The sequence below is a fragment of the Eurosta solidaginis genome, chromosome 4, assembly GCF_040869045.1.
Source record: "Eurosta solidaginis isolate ZX-2024a chromosome 4, ASM4086904v1, whole genome shotgun sequence".
Lineage (NCBI taxonomy): Eukaryota > Metazoa > Arthropoda > Insecta > Diptera > Tephritidae > Eurosta > Eurosta solidaginis.
Window position 1 is genome coordinate 194,997,808 of NC_090322.1, and position 22,986 is coordinate 195,020,793.

At 36.6% G+C, this 22,986-nt stretch overlaps 1 protein-coding gene across 1 annotated transcript in view; it reads left to right on the forward strand.

Moving 5' to 3' along the window:
- Nucleotides 1-3,987: 3,987 nt before the first annotated feature.
- Nucleotides 3,988-22,986, forward strand: part of LOC137250859 (serine/threonine-protein kinase S6KL-like) — a 91,854-nt gene continuing 72,855 nt past the window's right edge. The window contains exon 1 of the mRNA XM_067784483.1: nt 3,988-4,635. Coding sequence (XP_067640584.1) covers nt 4,351-4,635 — 285 coding nt within the window. The 5' untranslated portion in view covers nt 3,988-4,350. The remainder of the gene's footprint in view (nt 4,636-22,986) is intronic.

A 22,986-nucleotide genomic window follows, 5' to 3' on the forward strand; every position in this document is an offset into this window, starting at 1 on the left:
GTTGTTGGTGTAGCGATTAGGTTACTCCCAGAAGGCTTTGAGGAGTGTTATCGATGTGATGGTCCTTTGTCGGATACAGATCCGATACGCTCCGGTAACACAGCGCCATTAAGGTGCTGGCCCGATCATCTCGGGAACGATTTATATGGCCACATTGAACCTTCAGGCCATCCCTCCCTCCGCACCCCCAAGTTCCATGAGGAGCTTGGGGTCGCCAGAGCCTCGTCTGTTAGTGAGACGGGATTCGCCGCTCGAAGGTGAGGTTGACAATTGGGTTGGAGAAGCTATATATTGCGCTACACAACCCCTTGAATCCCAAACTCACAACATAAATACGAGGAGCAAACATAATTTCAAATTGCCGTTTTTTAGAACTGAAATTGATCAACATTTTCTACAAGGGTCTGAAAAGTTACAATGATCTGCCTATGGATATAAAAAGTTGCAAACAAATAACAGTATTTAAAACAAAATTATATGAATATTATAAAACCTTAGCTATAAGATAAAAAACTGTAATATTTTCAAATTTACGAATTAGGCTTCTGGCCGTAATAAATAAATAATCTAATCTAATCTATTATGATATGGTATTATCAAATCGATTTTGAGTGACATCAAGTGATGCAAATTTGAAACTATATGTAAGTGTGGAGGTAAATGGCTTTCGTCTATTTGGAAACCTGCGTTAAAGAAATGGGCCCTGAAGAAATCTGGTACGCTTATCTGTGAAATTTACGAAAAAAAAAGATCTCGAATGATTTACGATCCTCCCCCTATGCTTCGCTAGTTAGATCATATTACACAGGCATTCAAATCGACACCCGATTTTGGCAGGAGAGGAAGAGACCTCCACTGTTTGGAAAGCACAAGTATAGAGTGACTAGGACTTGGTGCTTTTATTCATAAAGACTTCATCTCCCTTTGTGCTCCCAATTGGCATACGTTTTCCCAGCATCGGCCGCAGCACTTGCCTGTCTCCGAACTACGTGCATACATATATTAAAAAACTATATCCGACCACGTATCATAAAACACATTTATGGAGCTGACTTCATGCGGATTACAAAATTTAACCTAAAGGAGGTTTAACATTAACGAATTGGTAGCGTTGATGTCAGGAATCATATACCTTTTCATTATAAACTTTTATAAAGTTAAATTGTTCAATACTGACCTTTCGCAAGCCATACAAAACACCGATCTTTTTCATTCTTAAGCCTAGCGATACAATAAAGCCACTCGCGCCGAAATCTTCATGCTAACGATTTATTGTTACCGGCTGAATTTTAATTTCGTTCAAAATGATTATCAATTTTTTTGAATTTGAAATGAATTAACCATTTTGCACTTTGCGCGAAGCTATGTTACGACTTTGTACTATAAGACTACGTATCTAATTGAACTATTAAAACGCATATGTATATGTTAACAAAGACATTTTTAGCTAAATTATCCTTTCACGCGATTAATCTTTTTAACGCACAATTTCACTATTTTAATTCACAAGAGTAACTGTATCATCATTGGTAACTGTTAACTGTTAATAAATGTAGCGATGAACTTGTTGTAGGTATTTAAATCGATAACTGTAAGAAGCTCCCTACAAGAAACGCTGATAGTTTTACTAATACACTCACACTTGTAATTGACAATGCTGATCCTGCGATGACGTAAACATTGATACTCAAATTTATGTATGTTCCTTTGTTCGCTCACGCATGTCCGCATGTTCCCAACGACAGCCTATAATCATGAAAAAGGACTCAAACTGGGAAAGCTTCGGACACCTGGTACAGAACAAAAGAACATACAGCAGATACTATTATGCATGTGAGACAGATACATAATTCGCAACGGAATTTTATGTATGCGAGAACAGTTTATCCGATTTAATCATGTTGTCACTACTGACTGTCATATGACAATCAAATGATTATCACGGTTGTTTTGTTATTTTTTAAATTCCGCCATTTTCAACCGACGAAAACCATATAAAAAATAAGTTTAAAAAAGAAAAAAGAGAGCATTTCAAAGCTCCATGCTAAAAGAAAAAAATCGAAAATAATATTAAAAAATACCAAAAGCTGTCGGAATGTATGGGGCGCACTCAAAAAATTGATACGCGAAAAATAATTTTGGTTAGTGGTGATTAATTTTTAAATGTGTTTCCGCATGAGGAAAGCGCTCTTCTGTTGTTTTGTTATTTTCTGAATTTAAATTAAACATTCTGAACTCGAATTCTTATAAAACTATTTATTTAAAACAAATAAGAAACACGTATGCTTTTATCACGTACAAAATTAAAAACGGAATGAAATAAAGTATATAAAAAGCAAAAAGCAAACTATCATTTATGACACTATTTGATAGTCAGAGTGTCAGCACTGATCCAGGAAAAGGAATGAGAGTGAGCAGTACGGCTATATACTTAATCAGTAGGCCATGTTGGTGTATAAGAAGGAGACAAAAACTCGCACGTACACAGTTGTTTACATCACATTTGCGCAAGTCCAATTAAGTTTGTGATAGAAAGTTTGTATAAGGCGCTGATCGTTAGGTTGTCATTGCTGACAATCAGATAATAGTCAGTATTCTTGTAGGGAGAACCATCGACTAAAAAGGACCAATTTTTCGTAATTATGCGCAAATTATGGCTAGTGTGGCATCGCCAAACCAATAGTTCGTTGACTACTGCCGCCATGGCTACTCGCTACTAGTTCTGTTTTCCAGTGCTAGGGATGCCAAAATAAAGCAATATCGAAGTACTGACAAAAGTCACGTTCCACTGAACAGTGATCTACCGGAATCTGGATCACTGTTCAAAAAACAAATAGATGATTAAATTTTAACACGTAAATTTAAACAAAAGAAAATAATTTTTTGTGGTTTTATAAACTTTAAATAGTGCAGTTATGTATAATATTCTTGTGAAAGTGCTCGTGTGTGGATAAAAATGATAGTTATACCTTAGTAATTTTAACAAATAATTACTAATAAAATGTTTAATAACAATTGAAAATTACTGATTAATTATCGGTGGGAAACTCCCTGAGAACCTGTGTGCAAAATGTCAAATCCCTTTGGTTTCCGAATAAAACCAAATGCACCCTTAATGTATAGCCAACCCATGTTGATGTGAAGACGTGTCGTTTGACACATCTCCCGACATTTTTGGACGCCTATTCGGAAATCACAGGAGTTTGACCTTTGAAATTTCGCAAATAGTTCTAGACATTTACATAGTGAGGCCAAAGAGCTCAATATTAAAGAGCACAACGAAATGCTGAACAAGCAGTTCTTGCTTAATTGTCACAAACCAGGACATCCTAGCAAACAACTGCCGCCACGGGGATTAAGGGCAGATCTCCTAATGCACTGTGACGAGATCCGGCACCTGCCAACACAGCCGTTTGATTCAGGCAAGCATAAGCCGGCCCTAAGCCAAATCCACACAGAATCGGTAAACGCCTTTGTTCAGGACGCGTCCGGTGAACCACGTTATTTTTATGCAATATCCCACCCTTGCAGAAGAAGAAAGCACACTACCAAGGGAGACATGAGTCACCCTGGCCCAACATCATTTTGGAGACTGTAACATGTTAAACCCTTATTTATCCAGAATCAACCCCGACATAGGTAATGTATGTCCTACATGTGATGTCTCCGCACATGACACCAACAATCTTTTCAATTATAATGTGGAACCTACGTCTCTAACACCTATCTCCCTATGGCCGCCACTGTTGAAACAGCCAGTTTCCTTGGACTCCCATTGAATGGGGCCAAGCACTGTTAATACAACAACAACAACCCCAGTTCTAGACTATTACCGAATTTTGATTGAGAAGATAAGCGCCTAACATATATCAGCATACAAACAAACAAGGCCAACGTTTCAAAATGTGTGTAACATCGTTGATAAACACCCGATTTTTCTGCCATGTAAAAACATCGATTTCTTATTAGCATTCCTAGGCATTACTCGTTTGATATTCGCGGAAAGAAAAGAGGATTGAGTCATTCTAATTTAAATAATAGAATAAAAACATTAAGAGAAGCTGAAAAATGAGAAATTAAACGAAAAACGTGACCTCTAAGTGTGCGCGCACAAAAGCGCATTATAAAAATTATTTTTCTTCAGTAGCAAATGTGTTTTTTCACAACAAATTTTCTATTTTTTTCTTATCTCAAAGTGAAAATAAACGACGAAACAGTTACAGCGAGTAGTCATGAGCGAGTAATTTATAGAAAGTTCCAAAAAGAATGCAAAGTTCATAGACGGTAGAAAACAAAATACGGTGAAAGCAAAACAAATCGAAATTAAATGAATATTAGACGAAAATTTTAATGGGAAATAGTGTTAGTGCATCTAGGAATGAGCTGGCCACAACAACCTTTAAGCAACGGCTGCAGCAGGGCAGCATCGCAAAACGGTCATTGATTGAGCGGGCACAAAAAGCAGTGGAAAAACAACAGTATCAATTAAATGGTGGAAGCACTCATTCCAAAATAACCAGCTTACATCAGACGCAAAGTAAGAGTGCAAATATAAATAAGAAATTTGAAGATATACAAAACAAAAGTGAGGGGCGATCAGCTGCTAACGCTAATAGAACACAACGTATAAGACAGGTAATAAATTAATTAAAGTGCCTTCTTATATTATATTTAAACTTGTAATATATAAAAAATTCATTACTACAGCTTCATAAGAGTAAATTGTCATAAACATTTCAAGCTAACGAACTCGTAGGTACTATTTAATAGTAAGACTGTGAACGACGCTGGGGGTCAGCTAGTTTATTGTTTTTAACATGTCATTAAATTTCTATTCGTTGACATCATTACACAGCAAACGTTTAAGTTGAAAATGAGCACATGAAGCCCACATCAGTACATAACATGCATATCTTGAACGTGGTGGCGGTAGTACTACTTAATATACATGTATATATACTAAATAAGGAAAGAAAGCAATCCAATAGCCATGACAAACCACCCACCCGCTTGCTATAATGTATGCATATACCTCAGCGGTGTCAGTGTCATTGCTCGAGGCAGCTGCTGTAGCAACACCAAAACCAACATTACTTAAATATGTAGAAGGTATCAATATATTTATGTACATACATGTTGTTTCGTGCACTTTAACGCGCTGCTGAATGGTGTGCTGTGGCTTAACTGCGACGTCAAACGTTCAACGACCATTACGCGTCGAAATAATTCTGCTGCTGTTATTGTTTTTCTCGCTGCTACTTTTGCGTAGTTTTGTTATATTTCTGCGCATAAAAGTAAGGAATCAGAAATGTCTTTGTCATGTTACACTATACGCCGTAAAAAATATCACATTCATGCATACATACAATTACATTGGTGTAGTAGACAAAACAACGTTATTATTGTAAATGCGTTGCTCGCATAGGTATCCCACAACCAACCTTAACTATCCCGAGAACAGCTGTTATGAATTTAATGTGATGTACTTTAGTACACAAAAATAATGATATATACTTTTGTATATATTTTTGGCAACGTTTCGCTTGTATTTATTTTAATTCTAAATGTACATCTAGTATATAGGCATACATATATATGAACACTTACACTCATCAGCCATTCTCGCTATTTTGGTCTTTGTTCCTACAGTTGTAAATATGTATATTTCATTCACTACTACATCATCATCACGTTTACAACTTAAATACGCTCGCTCATCGCAATTTTCTATTCAGATATGGTGGTTTGAGGTTTTGGAATTACGTAAAATCCAAAAAGCTATGCTCTTGTATTCCGGAATCAGTTTCCTAAAATACTGAACATGCCTCTTCACCAGCTGAAGCGGCTAATCTTTTTGCAGACTTTTTCCGCTCCAACTTTGCCGCTTTAACTTTATCCCTTAAAGATGTTGTGGAAGGAATCCAAAACATAAAACCATCCAACTTTACCGATATTGACGGCCTATCGTCTTGTCTTTTTAAAAATTGCTTGGCATTGGCGATTCCACTCCTTATTTTTAACAAATCTCTCGAGTGTGGTGAATTTATCGATGCATGGAAGATAACTTTCATTAGCCCAGTTTTCAAGAGCGGTAATAAAAATAACGTCGCCAATTATAGACCCATAGCAAAGTTGTCGACTATTTCTAAACTTTTTGAGTATATTGTGAAACAAAAAATGTATTTTGCGGTAAAACGTTTAATCAGTAACAATCAGCATGGTTTCATGTCCGGTAGATCCACTGTGACAAATTTAGCAATTTTTTCTGACTATTGCCTATCCGCATTTAATAATCGTTTACAAGTCGATACTGTATACACTGATTTCTCAAAAGCGTTTGATAAAGTTAGTCACTCAATCCTAATCTCTTAATTGCTTTATTTGGGTTTCTACTCAACATTTCTTTCTTGGATAAGGTCATATCTTCAACAGCGTTGTTGTGTTGTCGGAATTGACAATACTCACTCTAACTTTTTTATTGCCACCTCCGGCGTGCCGCAAGGTAGTATTTTGGAGCCACTGCTTTTTGTAATATTTATAAATGATATTTTGGCCTGCTTTCAGCACTTTAACTTTCCTTTGTACGCTGATGATTTAAAGGTTTTTGGAACCATCTCGAATGCCACTGATGCGGAAAGGATCAAATCTGATCTCGACAATGTCCCTGTGTGGTGTAATACCAATAATCTGCCGCTAAATGTTGGTAAATGCTTTCATGTTACCTTCTCCAAAGTTCGCGATACTCTCCCCACCTCTTATTTTATTGGAGGCACCCGCCTCTCAACCCTTAGTGAGATAAAAAACTTAGGGGTAGTATTCGACTGGAAATTTTCTTTCACTACTCACTTAAATGCTACCATTGCTAGAGCATGATTTTGCAGATCCCTACACTTTAAAATTATTGTTAATTGCGCTTGTTCGCTCTAAGCTTGAATATGCTTGCTTTATTTGGAGGCAATATTAAGAAGCTGGAACGTGTACAAAAAACTTGTGTTCGTTTCGCATTGCAATTGTTAAATTTCTCTGATCCGATTCCCTCGTATGAAGACAGGTGTGCTCTTATTAGCCTACAGTCTCTTCAATGTAGAAGAATCATTATCTCTCTTACTTTTGTCTATGACATTATTCGCGGAGCAGTTGATGCGCCTTGCCTCTTCGCGAATATCCGTTTTTGTATCGCAAGCTGGCCGCTTCGTAACAGAGTTACTTTTTATACGGACAATCCCAGGACCCTCTATGCCTCTAATGCACCTTTGTTTAGAGCCATGACCGAGTTTAATCTATTCTCAAATTCTTTAACCATCGATTTTTCTTTGCCAAAGCACACTTTTAAATCAATACTCAGTGATATTTGCTCTGTGTAATCTGTAATTTTATTGTAGTACAAGTGGTTTGTAATTATCTTAGTTTATCATTGGCAAAGCTAAAATCTGTTATATAGTCTGTAAGGCCTGAAACACCATAGACTGTAAATAAATAAATAAATCATCGCACTAAAATATTTATATTAGGTGCATTCCTCTCTATAGTACGAGTCCAATGAAGAAAAATGGATTTACTCGGCAATTGCAGGGTTCGGAGGGGTTTCACTCCAGATGAAAATCTTTTACAGGTATTTATATACAGAGCGGTGATCGCAAAGTTTCTCATGCATTCTCCACTTTTTTTGAAGGAAACATATCACGAAAAGAACACCCAGAGAGCTTTTACGAAGCTTTAAGTTAATAGATATGCACACTCGATAGCACCACCACCGCGCTAAATGCCATTAGCACCCAGATAAATTGCGGTTTAAATCAAAACCCCCACCATAGAAGAGTACTCGTTGCGCTAGACCTATCAAAAGCATTTGATACGGTCAACCAATGGCACGTTACTGCAAGACCTGGAAGGGTCTACCCTTCCCCCATGTCTTAAAAGGTGGACCGCAAATTATCTGGGTGGTCGGCAGGCATCGGTGCAATTTAGAAACGAAACATCAAAACCAAGGAGAATTAAACAAGGGGTGCCACAGGGTGGTGTCCTATCCCCACTTTTGTTTAATTTCTACATATCAAAACTACCTTCGCCACCAGAAGGAGTTACTATCGTCTCCTACGTCGATGACTGCATAATGGCCACAGGCCCGGGCCTACAGATAGATGAGCTTTGCAACAGAATAAACGGCTACCTCCCTGATCTCTCCATTTTTTCGCACCGCGAAACCTGGAATTATCACCGACTAAATAATCCGCGACCCTATTTACAACTTCGACGTCCCAAATGTCGAACATTTTGAACATCCACGTCGATGGCACTACGCTACGCATAATGAGGCGAGAATACTCCCCATCAGGGAGATAAATGAGATGCTGGCCAAACAGTTCCTGTTGTATACAGAAACCTGAGCATCCCAACAGCCATCTGATTGATGAACCAGCACCGCCTAGGGGCTTAAGGAGTCATCTCCGTAAGCATTTTGAGGAAATACGGCACCTGAGAACTCAGCCGTATGAAGCGAAAAAACACAAGCAGGTCCTTGGTGAACTCCAAAAACATGCGTCGGACCTTTATGCCGGGAATTGCCCGGTGAATCCAGTACTCAAAGAAAAGTATCCAAAACTCGCGGAAGAGGAACGCATACTCCCCAGGGAAACGCGTGTCACTCTTGCTCAACTTCGTTCTTGATATTGTAACAGGTTAAACTCTTACCTATCCAGAATCAACACCGACATACAAAATGTATGCCCTGCTTGCAATGTGTCCCCACATGACACCAACCATCTCTTTAATTGTAATATGGAACCAACGCCTCTAACACCCCTTTCCTTATGGTCCACCCCTGTTGAAACAGCAAGTTTCCTTGGACTCCCCTTAGAGGATATTGATGACAATTTGTGATCGGTCGCGGCTGTTAGGTGGGGCGAAGCATTGCTACAACAACAACAACAACATACTCCATTCAGTTGTGCAAATATATAAACGAAAAATTATAAAGAAATTTTCTTTTGAAAAAGAATAGCAAAATATTTGCCAAACGTGGACTAATAAACATTTCTCTAGAATGTCAATAATTATATTGAATTTGTTGTTTTGGTAGAGCAGAAGTTGTTCACATGATTTCAAATTTTCATTATTATTCATGAAACAATAGATAGGTTCATCAAGCCCCTATTGTAGGAAATTTATATGGAAATGTTATTTGAAAAGGCTTTATAAACCTTTGTTGTTCTTATCTATAAAGAGGTTAAAATTTTAGCACCCACTTTCATCCGAAAATTATAAATAAACAAATAAATATAAAGTGCGATAATCTCCGAAAAGATTTTAGGCCGAGCTTCTCTTCCAATTAGCGTCGTGCTCCTTTTTAATTTTTCCTACAAATTGGCGGGACGGGACCTACTTGCTTTTTGCCGACTGCACAGCATCTGCAATGCAGTGATCTAACTGCAATAGCGCAACCCCTCTCACTGAGATCTTTTCATAGCAGAAATACACTTGGAGTGCTTGCCAAACGCTGCCGAGGGGCGACCCGCTTAAAAAAAATTCTTCTAATTGAAAAATCTTATTTCTAAATTTTGATGTTGCTTTGCCCGGGGTGTGAACCCAGTATCTTCGGTGTGGTATGCGGAGCACGCTACCCACACACCACGTTGGGCGCCAATCCGAAAATTTACTCTATAACGAGCCGAGTGGATAAACAAATTTTTTTACGTTCAAGTTAAATTTCGCGCTTTTTTTCGTGCTGAACAGCTTCCTGACCTGTGCGCAATCAGTGAATAGTAAGGGCAACACTACGATGATAGAGGCTAGCCCATATTTAGTATCACTTTATGAAGAGAACAATGTAAAAGATATGCATTATTTGAGCGCTGGTTCCTTGGTCACTATGACAATGGTGGTTACTTCTACGGTTTTTGTGGATAATCACAATAAGAACAATATGTGCGTTGTAGCTGGGGCAAGCAAATTATATGCAAAAGAACATGTTCGCAGAGTGAAGCACATATATTTGCCACAACGTCATGATTCCGTTATAGCTGTGGTTGAAGTGCGTTTACCCCTTAACCCCAGGTCCTAAAATAAACACGATACAACAATGTAATACTCAGTTAACAGCGGTGAAAGAAATGCAAGTTAGTGGATGGGGTAGATCAGCCGTTTTCTCTTCAAATTCTAAACAGGTACTCCGAACTAGTACCGCGCCTATAATACAAAGGAAGGAATGTTTGCGCTATTACGACGAATTTCTTAGTGAAAAAATAAAAAATCAATGATTTGTGGTAAAGGTCGTAACGCTGGTGTACATTATGGAGGTTCTGGAGCACCCGGCGTTGTGAATGGGCAACTTTGTGCGATGGTAGCATTTAGAATGAATCATGCTTGGAATTTACCGTATGTATATGTAGATTTATCTCATCCAAACATTCGAAAATTTATATCAGAAACGGTAAAGAGATCGTGTTGTACTAAACGAATTGTCAACAAATTACTATAGACATGGTTAACTCGCAAACATCAGAGTGTTGTTGTGTATTGTTGTTAAAATATTTTTATTTTATTTTTTTCGATAAAGGAATGTACCACTTTGTATCATCTGCAAATAAATATTACTGATTGTGATTTGATAAAATTTTGTTTATATTCAATGAAAGTGTGTTTAATTAAATTTTATCTTTTTTAGTAAGTTCAAAAAACCTCATGATAAGCTTATTCATACTTCATCAATTATGAGCTGAAGAAATAAATACTCTTCTCTTAAAACTCATTGAAGTATTTATCACTGTCATCACATTAAATTAAAAGCACGTCAATAGAAGAGGCATTGCATAGGGTATTATTTTCATTCTTTTACTTAGTTTTCAATTCATTTCACTCGACGGCCATCGTAATGGCTACATCAGTCGAAAGCCCTGTCAAATTTCTTAAAGGCACGCCTACATACGTTTGAAATAAATTCTTTTAGCTCGACTAGTGACTAAATTCTATCACGAAAAGTGTTTGATCACCGACCGATATATCTAGCTACTAAAACTAGAATTTTTCTGATAAGTCCGTTGTTTTATCAATATTTAACGAAAATTGTTTTTTTTGTGTATTTATCTAGTTTAAATTAAAAAAGAAAAACAAATTTAATGATTTATTTATGAAAAAAGAAAAAGTTCATTACAAATTTAATGATTTACAGTATAAAAATAATTTTTCTTTAAACTTATTAATATTTTCACAGCCTTTTATCTCATTTGGTAATTTATTATAACCTATATATTCTTAACCTATATATTCTTAACCTATATATTCTTAAGTCTTTTTAGCGAACTCAGTCCTTACCCTAGGCAGTCTTATATTTTTACTACTTCTAGTTTCATAGTTGTGAATCTCATTATTAAAATGTATTTTGTTGCCCAGATACTTCGGAAGTATTCCTAATTTCACATGATGAATAAATTTCAATATAAAGTAACATATGGACTGTTTTATACTAAGCCAATTTAACATATTTAACATTGTACTTCTAGGTGTTCTATTCGAACATTTTAAAATTAATCGCCTTGCCTTGTTTTGCTGTATTTGAAGTTTTTTTTATCTGTGTATCATTTGCTAATAGTAGAATTGTAGGACAGTATATAAAATGTGGTTCAATGATAGATCTGTATACTAATATTTTATGACGTTGGTTAATATATTTACATGTTCGGTACATGAAGCCTATTTTCTTAGCAATTTTAGCTTCTAAATTACTTATATGTTCTCCAAAGTTCAAGTTCATATCAACTAAGACTCCTAAATACTTCATTTTGTCGACTCTTTGAATTTCACTGTTCCTTATTTTTAAGACAACATTGCTTGGATAATTGATAACAGTGGTACTTAGGGTTTTCAAAAATACCATAAACTTGGTTTTATCCAGATTTACTTTCAACTTTCTTATGCACAGCCATTTGTATAAGGTTTCCAAATCCTCTTGCGTCTTTGACATAGCACAATCCGCATTTATTTCACTGATGGTAATCAATGCATCATCCGAATTTTGCAATGTTTTAAACATGATTTAATATCGTTAATGTATATTGTAAACAATGTTGGTGCCAGTACTGAGCCTTGCGGTAGGCCAATGTTTACATCAACAACGGATGAAATTGAATTTCCAATTATCGTTCTTTGCTTCCTGTTACTCAAGTAACTTCGGAACCATTCCAGCTCTTTTCCCCTTATATCAATTTTAAACATGACATCCAACAGAATATCTCTATCAATTGTTTTGAAAGCCCGTTTTAAGTCTAGGAAGACCGATAACACAACTTTTTTGTCACTTATATCCTCTTACCATTCTGAAATTACCATATTCAGTGCTGTTTCACAAGAATGACTTTTCCTAAACCCAGATTGCTCAGGTATAATTACATCGTGTTTTTCTAAGTATGATACTAGTTGATTTTTAACCACTGTTTCCATTATTTTTTCATCTGCAGGTAACGTATATTGGACGTAGCTCCTCCGGCTTTACTGTATTTTTAACTTTTTCCACAGGTACTATTGTAGACATTTTCCAGAAATTAGGAGCAATGCTGTTATTTAATGAATCGTTTATGACTTCTTTGTAAAAGTGAGCAGTGTATATCATGGCATCTTTAAATACACCTTTTTAAATTTCTTAGTGATATTTATTATATCATCTAATACGATGTCTGTGAATTCAAACGCTTCAATTTGGTTATTTACGCTTATTTCGACAGCATAAGGAATTATTTCAATGATTTCATTAATTTCGACTATGCTCTTAACAAAGAAATTGTTCAGGGAATTGGCTATATCACATTCATTCTCAATGCATTCATCATTAATTATTATTTTGGTTGTGTGTTTTTTGTTATTAGACATCTCTGCGAGATCCTTCAAACACTTCCACATCCGTTTCATGTCTCCATGATTATCGAGCACCCTATCTTCCATGTATTTCTTCTTTTTACACTTGATAGTTGTTTAAATGTTCTTTTAGCTGTATTATAATCATCCCTGTATCCTGTGTTTTTAGCAATATTATAGGACTCTAGTTTTATTTTGTGCAATATTCGCAGCTCGCGGTCATACCACTTATTTGCTTGCTGTATTTGTATTCTCTTCTCATACGTCAATGCTTGCATGGCTTCAGCTAGGATATCATTCAGTTGCTTAACTCTATTTTCTACTCCAGTATTATACAAAGAGCTTAAATCGCTTGCTCGCAGCAGACTTTCCGCACTATAGAACTCCCAGCTAGTTACGGTGTCGAATTTCCTCATTTTGACAAATTTTGCTGTTGGTATCTTGAAATGTATTGTCTCGTGATCTGAAAATCTATGATCACTCAAATTTTCAGTTAGTATTTGGTCGTTAGTACCCTGCAAAATTCGCGAGTACTCCATGCATGCATGTATGGAGTACTCGCTATGGACCAACCGAATGCTCCAAAATTAACCACAATTCATACAAAAAATATGGTCCAATTAACATTGCGATGTCCTAGGACTGGACCATATACTCCAGCTCCGCATTACATCATAGTAATCCATGGAGTACCCACAGTCCAATAAACATCGTGTAGTGATTAAAATCGTTAAAAACGAGCAATGATCGGCTTACAAGATGTTCGTGTAGAAACATGAGTTGGTCCATTGCTGCATTACAATGGGGTATACTGGTAAGTACTCCAGTGGACCACATGATCCAACAATTGCAGGGTACTAAACAGTAAATCAATTTTTGTAGCTGAGTACTCAGTTATTCTCGTATTTAAAGTGATCCTCTGCAACATAGCCATTTGCGCAAATAAACTTGTTAGCTGATTTGAGTATGTTGACGATACATTCATATTTATGTTGAAATCCCCAATTGTTATATTATTTTCTGATTCCTTTACATATTCAGTGATGACGTCGTTGAGATATAAAGTAAAGTCGGCACCACTGCTGCTTGGTGAGTGATAGAGTGCACCTATTTGCAATTTTAATGCACATTTCTCAATTTTTATGATAACACACCACACATTCATATTGTTACGAATATTAGCAACACTAATGGGTACTGCCATATCTAAGCCGATGCTGGGCAGTGACGTGAATTCACATCAATAATTCAATCATTGTGTCTACACATACACGTACACGCAGCGGAGAGGCAACAAACAGACACATGCAGATATCTTATCTGAGGTGCTCCTAAAGGTATGCAATTGTAATTGTGGAAGTGTCGCTCACACATACAAGCGCATGGGGTATGAGAGAAGCTATAAAAATTATACATCTGTAGTTGTAGCTGAGAAATTTATAACTAACTAGTAAGTTCTGGAATTAGAAAAGCCTAGAAATATGCAACAAGGAAATCGGACAGTATAAAAGGGCGGCAACAGTAGAAGCGAGAAGAGTTTCATTTGAGCTATCAATCAGTTTGGTTATTAAGCAAGCTATTAGTTGCAAAGTATAAGTGTTATTGTGAAGTACTTTAATAAGGGCAAATAAGAGGATTTGCAAGTAAATTCGTTACAATATTGATGGATTTATTGCACACAATGCTAAATTGTACAACAGCAAAAAAGGAAGTCGACCATTACTGCGTTATAGTAAGTTTTAACTTTTTTTTTTACTTCGAATTGCTTCACGATTTTAAAATTTGCTACCGCAAGACAATTATTTTGTCGTTTGAGTCTCTGGGTAAGTTCTTCATCATCATATTTGAGGTTTATGCCAGTCACCATAATTGTCGGCGTCATTTTTGTGGAAGTTTTCACCTCGTAATTATTTCCGATATTGTTTTCGATATCATTTTTTATTTTCTACCTTTGTTGAATATTTGCACTCTCAACAATTACAACTCCGCTTTGTCTTGCTACTATATTTGTAATTTGTAGCTCCTTAGGGTCGACTTTCGAATGTAGGTCACTTTTGGTTATTTTAACATCTTGCATTTGGCTTACATTTTAAAGGGACTTCTTTTCGATTTTCTGGCAACGCTTCTTTTCTTAGATTTCCACATTTTATTGCTGCTGCATATGATTGCTTCGCTTCAACATTGACGTTCTTCTTTAGTTCTGTACACATTTTTTTATTCTCCTTACTAATTGCTTCTATAATTTTTTTATTGTCATCTTTACTGTTTTTCAACTCATCGCATACCTGATCGCTGCTGCGCTTGAGGCCTTCTGCTATTTCGCGTATTTTGTTTACTTCCTGTACACTTCTTTCACACGACTCCTGAGCTTTCCGCATAGCCTGAATTCTTTCTCTGAATGCAATTTCCACCGCTTTCAGCATTTGTTTTATTTCACGCTCATTTTTTTAAGCGCGTTATCAAACACTTCTGTATTCAGCTAGATGTTGACCATTTTGCTTTACCACCAATTTTATGTCTTTTAGGATGTCATCCACATTCTGCACGTATTGCACACAATCGGTGGACATAAACCTCAGCATCTCACATTCTTCAAGCTTATTAACGCTGTATTGATCCAGGCCAGAACATTTTGTTGTTAAATGGTAATATTTACCACAAACTCCTTCACGTCTAATTTTCGTTACTTCTCCACGTATTGTGCTTTTGCACATTTCGCATTTTTTTCCATTTTACTGTCAACATGAACGACAACGAATTTATAAAATGCTTTTGGTTTAATAAAACTGCTGAACTTTATTGTCCACTTGTTAAAGTCACCTTTTTTCGTTATATTATATATTTTTCACTACTTTATGGAGTTATAAAGAGAGTTTAAATTATGCGCCTATTTTACACCGCTTATCACTTCCTCTTCTTTTTCTGCTCTGTTTGCCCTAAGATCCAACAGTTTTCTTTTCAATGCCTCATCTAAATTATGTCCTATGTGAAATGTCACTGTTCTGTTACATTTTATTGACTTAGGAATTTTTGTGGTAAAATTTCATGGAAGTAAATTTATAATTATATGTGGGTTAATGAATGTGTGGCAAATTTTTTTGAGCAGAATTGTGAATTTTTACCTCAGTGAAAGAGAAAGAAAAGTGCCAAAGTTGTGGCTGATGTGTAAAAAGGACCAAAACTGAAAAAAGGGACCAGCGGACCTAAGGGGTTGAAAGGGATAATATAATTGATAATATGTTCAATCGTATACTGCCACAAAACCAGATTTGGGAGCAGTGGACTAAATTTTGACCCACACTACTCGAAGTTAAGTGGGTTGACATAATCAAGGTCTTGTGTTAAGTGTAAATGAGACTTTAATTTCCTATAGATTTAAATGTCTATTCATCTGTCACATATTCGTAAAATTTAATGAGCTTTGTGCGGCTTCTATAAGAATATAGAAATTGAGTTTACATCGCTACAAATAAAACAACCTTATATTCTACACACTACCCATAATCTTATTTTAAATTGTTGAATATTTGGATGTTTTTGCAGTAGAATGTGGGTCCCCAACTTTAGCGATCCTTAAGGATTTCCTAAGCTCGCTGGCTCGCATTAACCGCCAACTGTCTAAAGTTGGGCTATGTCCACAAATCTACGAATATGGTCAAAGTCATCTTAAATGCGGGGAAAAGCACTCACGGCTCTCCCAAAGACTTACGAACCAATCAGCCATTCCTCGCTTCTTTTAAGAACGCTGGAACGCCGGATAGATATTTACTCTGAGAAGAGCGGTGACAGCTTAGCACGCCTTTTGTAGCGGCAGTTCTGCAGAAACGGTTCTTCAATCAGTTGTTAAGCTGATATATGGTCGCTGCTTTTCTTAATATCGAAAGAGCCTTAAACAGCACTGGGAGTTAAATTGACTCGGTAGAAATCAGAAAACTGTTAATTAGTACCGGGGTACGCTACATTAGAAGATTATTTTCCCCCTGCTTTGGGGCATAGAGGCTGCCAAGTTGTAGCTTGGAAATTTTACTCGTGGTAGTCGGTCTAGTAACGAAGCGTGCCGGATTTCCAAGTTCATATACGGCAAAGGACCCATAACACTCCCCTTAATGTTTAGGGAGAGAGGCCTTTTTAGAAGGGAGAAATGAGAAGCCGAAGAGCTGTAGATGGTCGCTAGGAATAGTGACAGAAAATATAGCCTTCAGAAAAAACACTTGCCTAAAATTAGGAGAACATTTCCAAACAAAATTTTCTTTAAATTGAGGAAAATTTCAATTTACTGGGTAAGGATTATTTGAGGGGAAATTATTCTTCAATTTTTTTGATTAGAAATACTTGATTGAACACAATATTTACATGTGAATAAAAGAAGCCGACTGTAAAGTTGAGCGTCCCGACTATGAAATGAAATGGTATATTAAGTTTGTCACGAATCTCAAAATTATAAGTCCGTAAAGGAAAATAGATAGACCCACCAATAAGTATACCGAAATGATCAGGACAAAGAGCTGAGTTGATTTAGCAATGTCTAGTCCCTAAATTTTTGAGTCATCTTGATAAAATTTGGTGAGCGGGTATATTTAGATGTCCGATTAGACATTTGTCGGAACTGGTCGGATGGACATGGCTAATTCAACTCAGCTCTTCAACCTGATTATTTCGGTATACTTATTGGTGGGTCTACCTATTTTCCTTTAAGGACTTACAATTTTGAGATCGCTGATAAAGTTAATATACCATTTTATTTTCATGAAAGGTATGTATAAAAAGAAGAATTTACCAACTTGTTACTGACAAAAAAATTTTCAGAACTTTTATTTTAGATCAAAAAACAGCAACATTGTTTACTATTTGGATGAACAATAAATAAATAGATATTTAGATAACCAACTAAAAAGAAAACGATTATAAAATGTCATTTTGCATTATTGTTATTTTTTCTATAATGAAAATTTGGATGCGGGTATAATTTTTTATCAATACAGTACCTACCATTGTGGATAAAAAAATTGTGATATCTTATCCGTCAGCTGCCTGACAGGATGTTCAATATGGCATCTTTTAATCGTTTTGACAGGGCGTTCAGCGGAAGATAGAAAGAGATACAGAATGAGACAGCGATAGTCAATAAAAAATCAGGTGATCCAATCTATTTGTAATTTTGACGTCTATGCAGAAGTTATCACACTTGTCTTATCCACAATACGTACCTACTAGGGCTGTGAACTGCATCCGGATTTTTCAAATATCCGGTTTATCCGATAGCTAAGCAAAAAATCCGGCTATCCGGATTCATAAATGGAAAATCCGGATATCCGCTGTTCGGATACTGGAATAAAAAGTTGAATATCTGCAAACATCGAAAAATTATTCACAAAATATGTTTGTAGAATATTAAATTAACGTCAAAAATTAAAAATCTACAATTTTACAAACAAGTGAAAATAAGAACAGTGCCATTTGTTTATATTGTGAAAAAACGCTACAAAACGAAGAATCGACATCAAGTCTATAGAGCCACTACCGCTTTTTCCATCTTCAAGAGAATGATATGGACGGAAATGCTGTTCAGGGTTTGATGATATAACTAGTCATCCATGCAGTGCACATACACTTCAATTGAGTGTTAATTTAGGAATGAAACTACCGGAATGTCATTTAAAAGGTTTTAAAACTGGTGATGAGTTTCAATCTGTTGAAATTCTATTTCATGTGGCAACTCTGTTTTTCATTTGCAACTTGTAATCGCATTTTTGCTTTGCGAATTCTTTCTTTGCATTCGCCATTTTAACTTACGAATAATTCTTTTCTACTGTGTGTATCTAACCGACGTTGAAGTAAGTCGAAATAAAACATTCTTTATTGTTCAGAAGAGCGGCTGGTTTTTATTTTAAATTAGAGGACCTCCAACAGGTTATGGGCCCAGCCCCTACATAAAGTGCTAAGAAAAATGAACAATTCCTCGTTTTTTAATGTTGAGAAGTTGGATGAGTCCAACTATGACGCATGGTGCGTTCAAGTAAAAAGTATACTTGTATACAAGGAGCTCTGGGATGTGGTGTCAGGTGCACTTATGCAGCCAGCTACAGAAGCCGAAGACGCTGAACAAAAAGCATGGAAATCGAGTGATGAGAAGGCCATGGCAACAATTGTGTTAAGCCTAACGCCAATACAAATTGCCTATGTGAAAAAATGCAAAACAGCAAAAGAAGCATGGAGCGTGTTGCAGGATATACATCGACCAAAAGGCCCTGCGCGAAAGGTGTCTTTATTTAAGCAGCTACTGGATATGCGCATGGCAGAAAGTGATAAGGTACAACAATATCTAAGCAATTTTTCGAGTATAGTTGAGAAGCTAGCAGAAATTGGTATAGATCTGCAGGAGGAGTTATTTGTAATAATGCTCCTAGCTAGTCTTCCGAAGTCTTTCGAAAATTTAGTTGTCGCGTTAGAGTCACGCGATGAGCTTCCAAAGCTGAGTTTGTTAAAAATTAAATTGCTTGAGGAAGAGCAACGTCGAAAAATGAGTATGTCGCCTATTGCAGAAAGTAGCGTGCAAGTTTTCATGGCACATGAAAAGGGTAAAAGCAGTGGCAGCAAGTCGTCGCAGCGAAGTAAATGTTCTAGAAATCGATCGAACTTAAAATGTTTTAGTTGTGGACGAACGGGTCATTTTGCTGCACAATGCAACAAAAGCAACAAAAACCAGGAACAGACAGATAAAACAAACGAGAAACCAAAAGCATTTACTCTGTTCTCAGCGTTTGAGTCAAACAACTTGCAGTCGAACGTATGGTGTATCGATAGCGGAGCCACGTCGCATATGTGTTGTGACAGAAACATGTTCGATAAGTTGAATGAATACAATGAAAACATTTTGTTGGCTGGTAACAAATGTATAGAAGCAATGGGAAAGGGAACAGTTCGACTAAAAGCAGAAGGGAAAGAAATCCAGCTGATTGATGTACTTTATGTTCCTGTATTGCAATGCAATTTTATTTCAGTATCGAAAGCAGTGAAAAATAACCTTTGTGTTAAATTTGCAAAAGATTTTGTCACGGTATATGAAAACAACGGCAGCGTAATATTGCGTGGAAACAAAGTTGGTGGTATATTTTTGTTCACAGAAAATAAGAAAATGTTATTCTTTGCAGGCCAGCAGAATGAAGCAATGAAGTGGCATGCACGGTATGGTCATTTGAACTATGACAGCATGCGTATGCTTGTAAACAAAAATTTAGTGAACGGGCTTCAAGTAAATGTGCCAAAATCTATTCAGTGTGTTGTATGTATGCAGAGTAAATGTGTAACAAAACCATTTACATCAAGTTCAAATCGAGCAAGCGAATTACTTGAACTAGTACATACAGATGTATTTGGGCCAGTAAAAACATCGGCTGGTGGTTCGAAATACGTATTGACATTTGTAGATGACAAATCAAGATATGGTTTTGTTTATTTAATGAAGCACAAAAGCGAAGTTTTCAGTAAATTTAAAGAATTCAAGGTTTTCGCTGAACGTCAAACTGGGTGTCTAATTAAAGCTATTAGAAGTGACAATGGCACTGAATACACAAATAATTTGTTTCAGCAGTATGTAAAAGATTGTGGCATTTTGCATCAGTTCACGGTACCCTACACCCCGCAGCAGAATGGTGTAGCTGAACGCTATAACCGGACATTGGTAGAGATGGCACGGAGCATGCTAATTGGTGCGAATTTGAGTGATACATTATGGGCAGAAGCTGTAAATACTGCAGCCTACTTGCGAAATAGGTCACCAACAAAAGCAGTTGATGAAATGACGCCTTATGAGGCATGGTATAAAAGAAAACCAGTTGTGTCACATCTAAGAACATTTGGATCAGTGGCTTACGCCTTAGATAAAAAACCTAAAAGTAAATTCAATGCTAAGGGAAAAGCGTATGTAATGGTTGGTTACGGTAGTGCTACCAAGGGCTATCGCTTGTATGATTCTGCCACAAGAGGAATTATTTTAAGACGTGATGTATCATTTATAGAACCAACTATTCCGAAAGAAAATCTAAACGTTGATTTATATATTTTAAAGTCAAATCAAGATAAGCCAGAAGGTGAATGTGTAAGCACTGAAGACAAGCTAGATAATGAACGTGTTAGTGCTGAAGATGACCCAGAGAGTGATTATAAATCTGCAAAAGAAGAAAGTGATGAAGAGCCTGCTACTAAACAAGTAGGACCTGGTCGGCCTAAGTTGGTGCGGTCAGGGAAACCAGGAAGGCCAAAGAAAGAATACCATTATGCAAATTTTCTCAATGATGTTGATATTCCGAATACAGTGGGTGAAGCCATGTCTAGTGACCATGCAAGTGAGTGGCGTAAAGCAATGTGTGCTGAATATCAAGCTCTTTTAGACAACGATACATGGGAGCTAGTAGATTTACCAAAAAATCAGAAAGCTATAAAGTGCAAATGGGTATTTTCGATCAAGAAAAACAAGAACGGTGAAATTGATCGATTTAAGGCAAGGCTAGTAGCCAAAGGGTGCAGCCAAGTATATGGGGTGAACTATACCGATACGTTTTCACCTGTGGTGCGGTATTCTACGATCCGTACAATTTTCGCGTTAGCTGCAGAGTACCAGCTATACCTACACCATGTTGACGTTTCATCTGCGTTTTTAAATGGTATCATAGATGACGAAATATATATGGTGCAGCCTGAAACATTTACAAACAGCGAGTATCCCAATAAAGTCTTAAAGTTAAAGAAAGCTTTATATGGTTTGAAACAGGCAGGACGTCAATGGAATATGAGGTTGCATGACATTTTAATTAATATTGGTTTTAAACAATGTGTAACAGAGCCTTGCGTATATACGAAGCATCACGACGGGCACATCAATTTGTTAGCAGTGTATGTAGATGATTTGCTAATAGCCAGCTCAAACAAGAAAGAGATGAGCTCTATTAAACACGAAATTTCGAAAAGACTGCAAGTGGTAGATAAGGGTCCTGTTCAATTATTTCTTAGTATGGAAGTCGAAAGAGAAGGTGAAAGGGGCGCAATAGCTATACGACAAAAAGGGCAAATCAAAGAATTGCTGCAACAACATGACATGTTAGACTGTCGTCCTATAGCAACACCACTTGATCCTAAGCAACAAATATTATGCGCTGATTCTAGTTGCAAGCGCGTTGGCAAACAAGAGTACCAGTCGCTGATAGGCTCGTTGTTGTATCTGGCGTTGTGCACAAGGCCAGATATTATACATACAGTGTGCAAGCTTGCGCAGCATAATAATGAGCCACATAGTGAACACTTGGCAGCGGCAAAAAGGGTGTTAAGATATTTATGTTCTACGATTGATTTATCGCTCACGTACAGTAAGAAGGGAACGCCGATACAATGCTATGCTGATGCTGATTGGGGTGGAGAGTCACTCGAGCGCAAATCGTTCACTGGCTATGTATTTCTTTTAGCCGGTGGTGCGGTGTCTTGGGAGTCGAAGAAGCAATCAACAGTGGCCTTGAGCAGCACCGAAGCGGAATACATATCGTTGTCAACTGCCGCAAAAGAGGTTATGTTCATAAAACAATTTTTGGGCGAAATAAATGTACATAGGCCTGACAAAATTGTTGTAAATGGTGATAATTTAAGCTCATTACATCTTATCAAAAATGCTGTATACCATACAAGATGTAAGCACATAGAAATTAAATATCATCATATAAGAGATATGTATCAGAAAAATTTAATTGAATTACAATATTGTTCAAGCTCAGATAATATTGCAGATGTATTTACGAAAAATCTAAGCAAGTTAAATCATAACAAGTTTGTAAAATTGTTAGGTTTAATCTAGTACATGTAAAATAACTTCAAAGTTTTTTTTTTGAGTTAAATTATTAATTTGTGACTGCAAATGAATACCAGATTTGAGGAGGAGTGTTGAAATTCTATTTCATGTGGCAACTCTGTTTTTCATTTGCAACTTGTAATCGCATTTTTGCTTTGCGAATTCTTTCTTTGCATTCGCCATTTTAACTTACGAATAATTCTTTTCTACTGTGTGTATCTAACCGACGTTGAAGTAAGTCGAAATAAAACATTCTTTATTGTTCAGAAGAGCGGCTGGTTTTTATTTTAAATTAGAGGACCTCC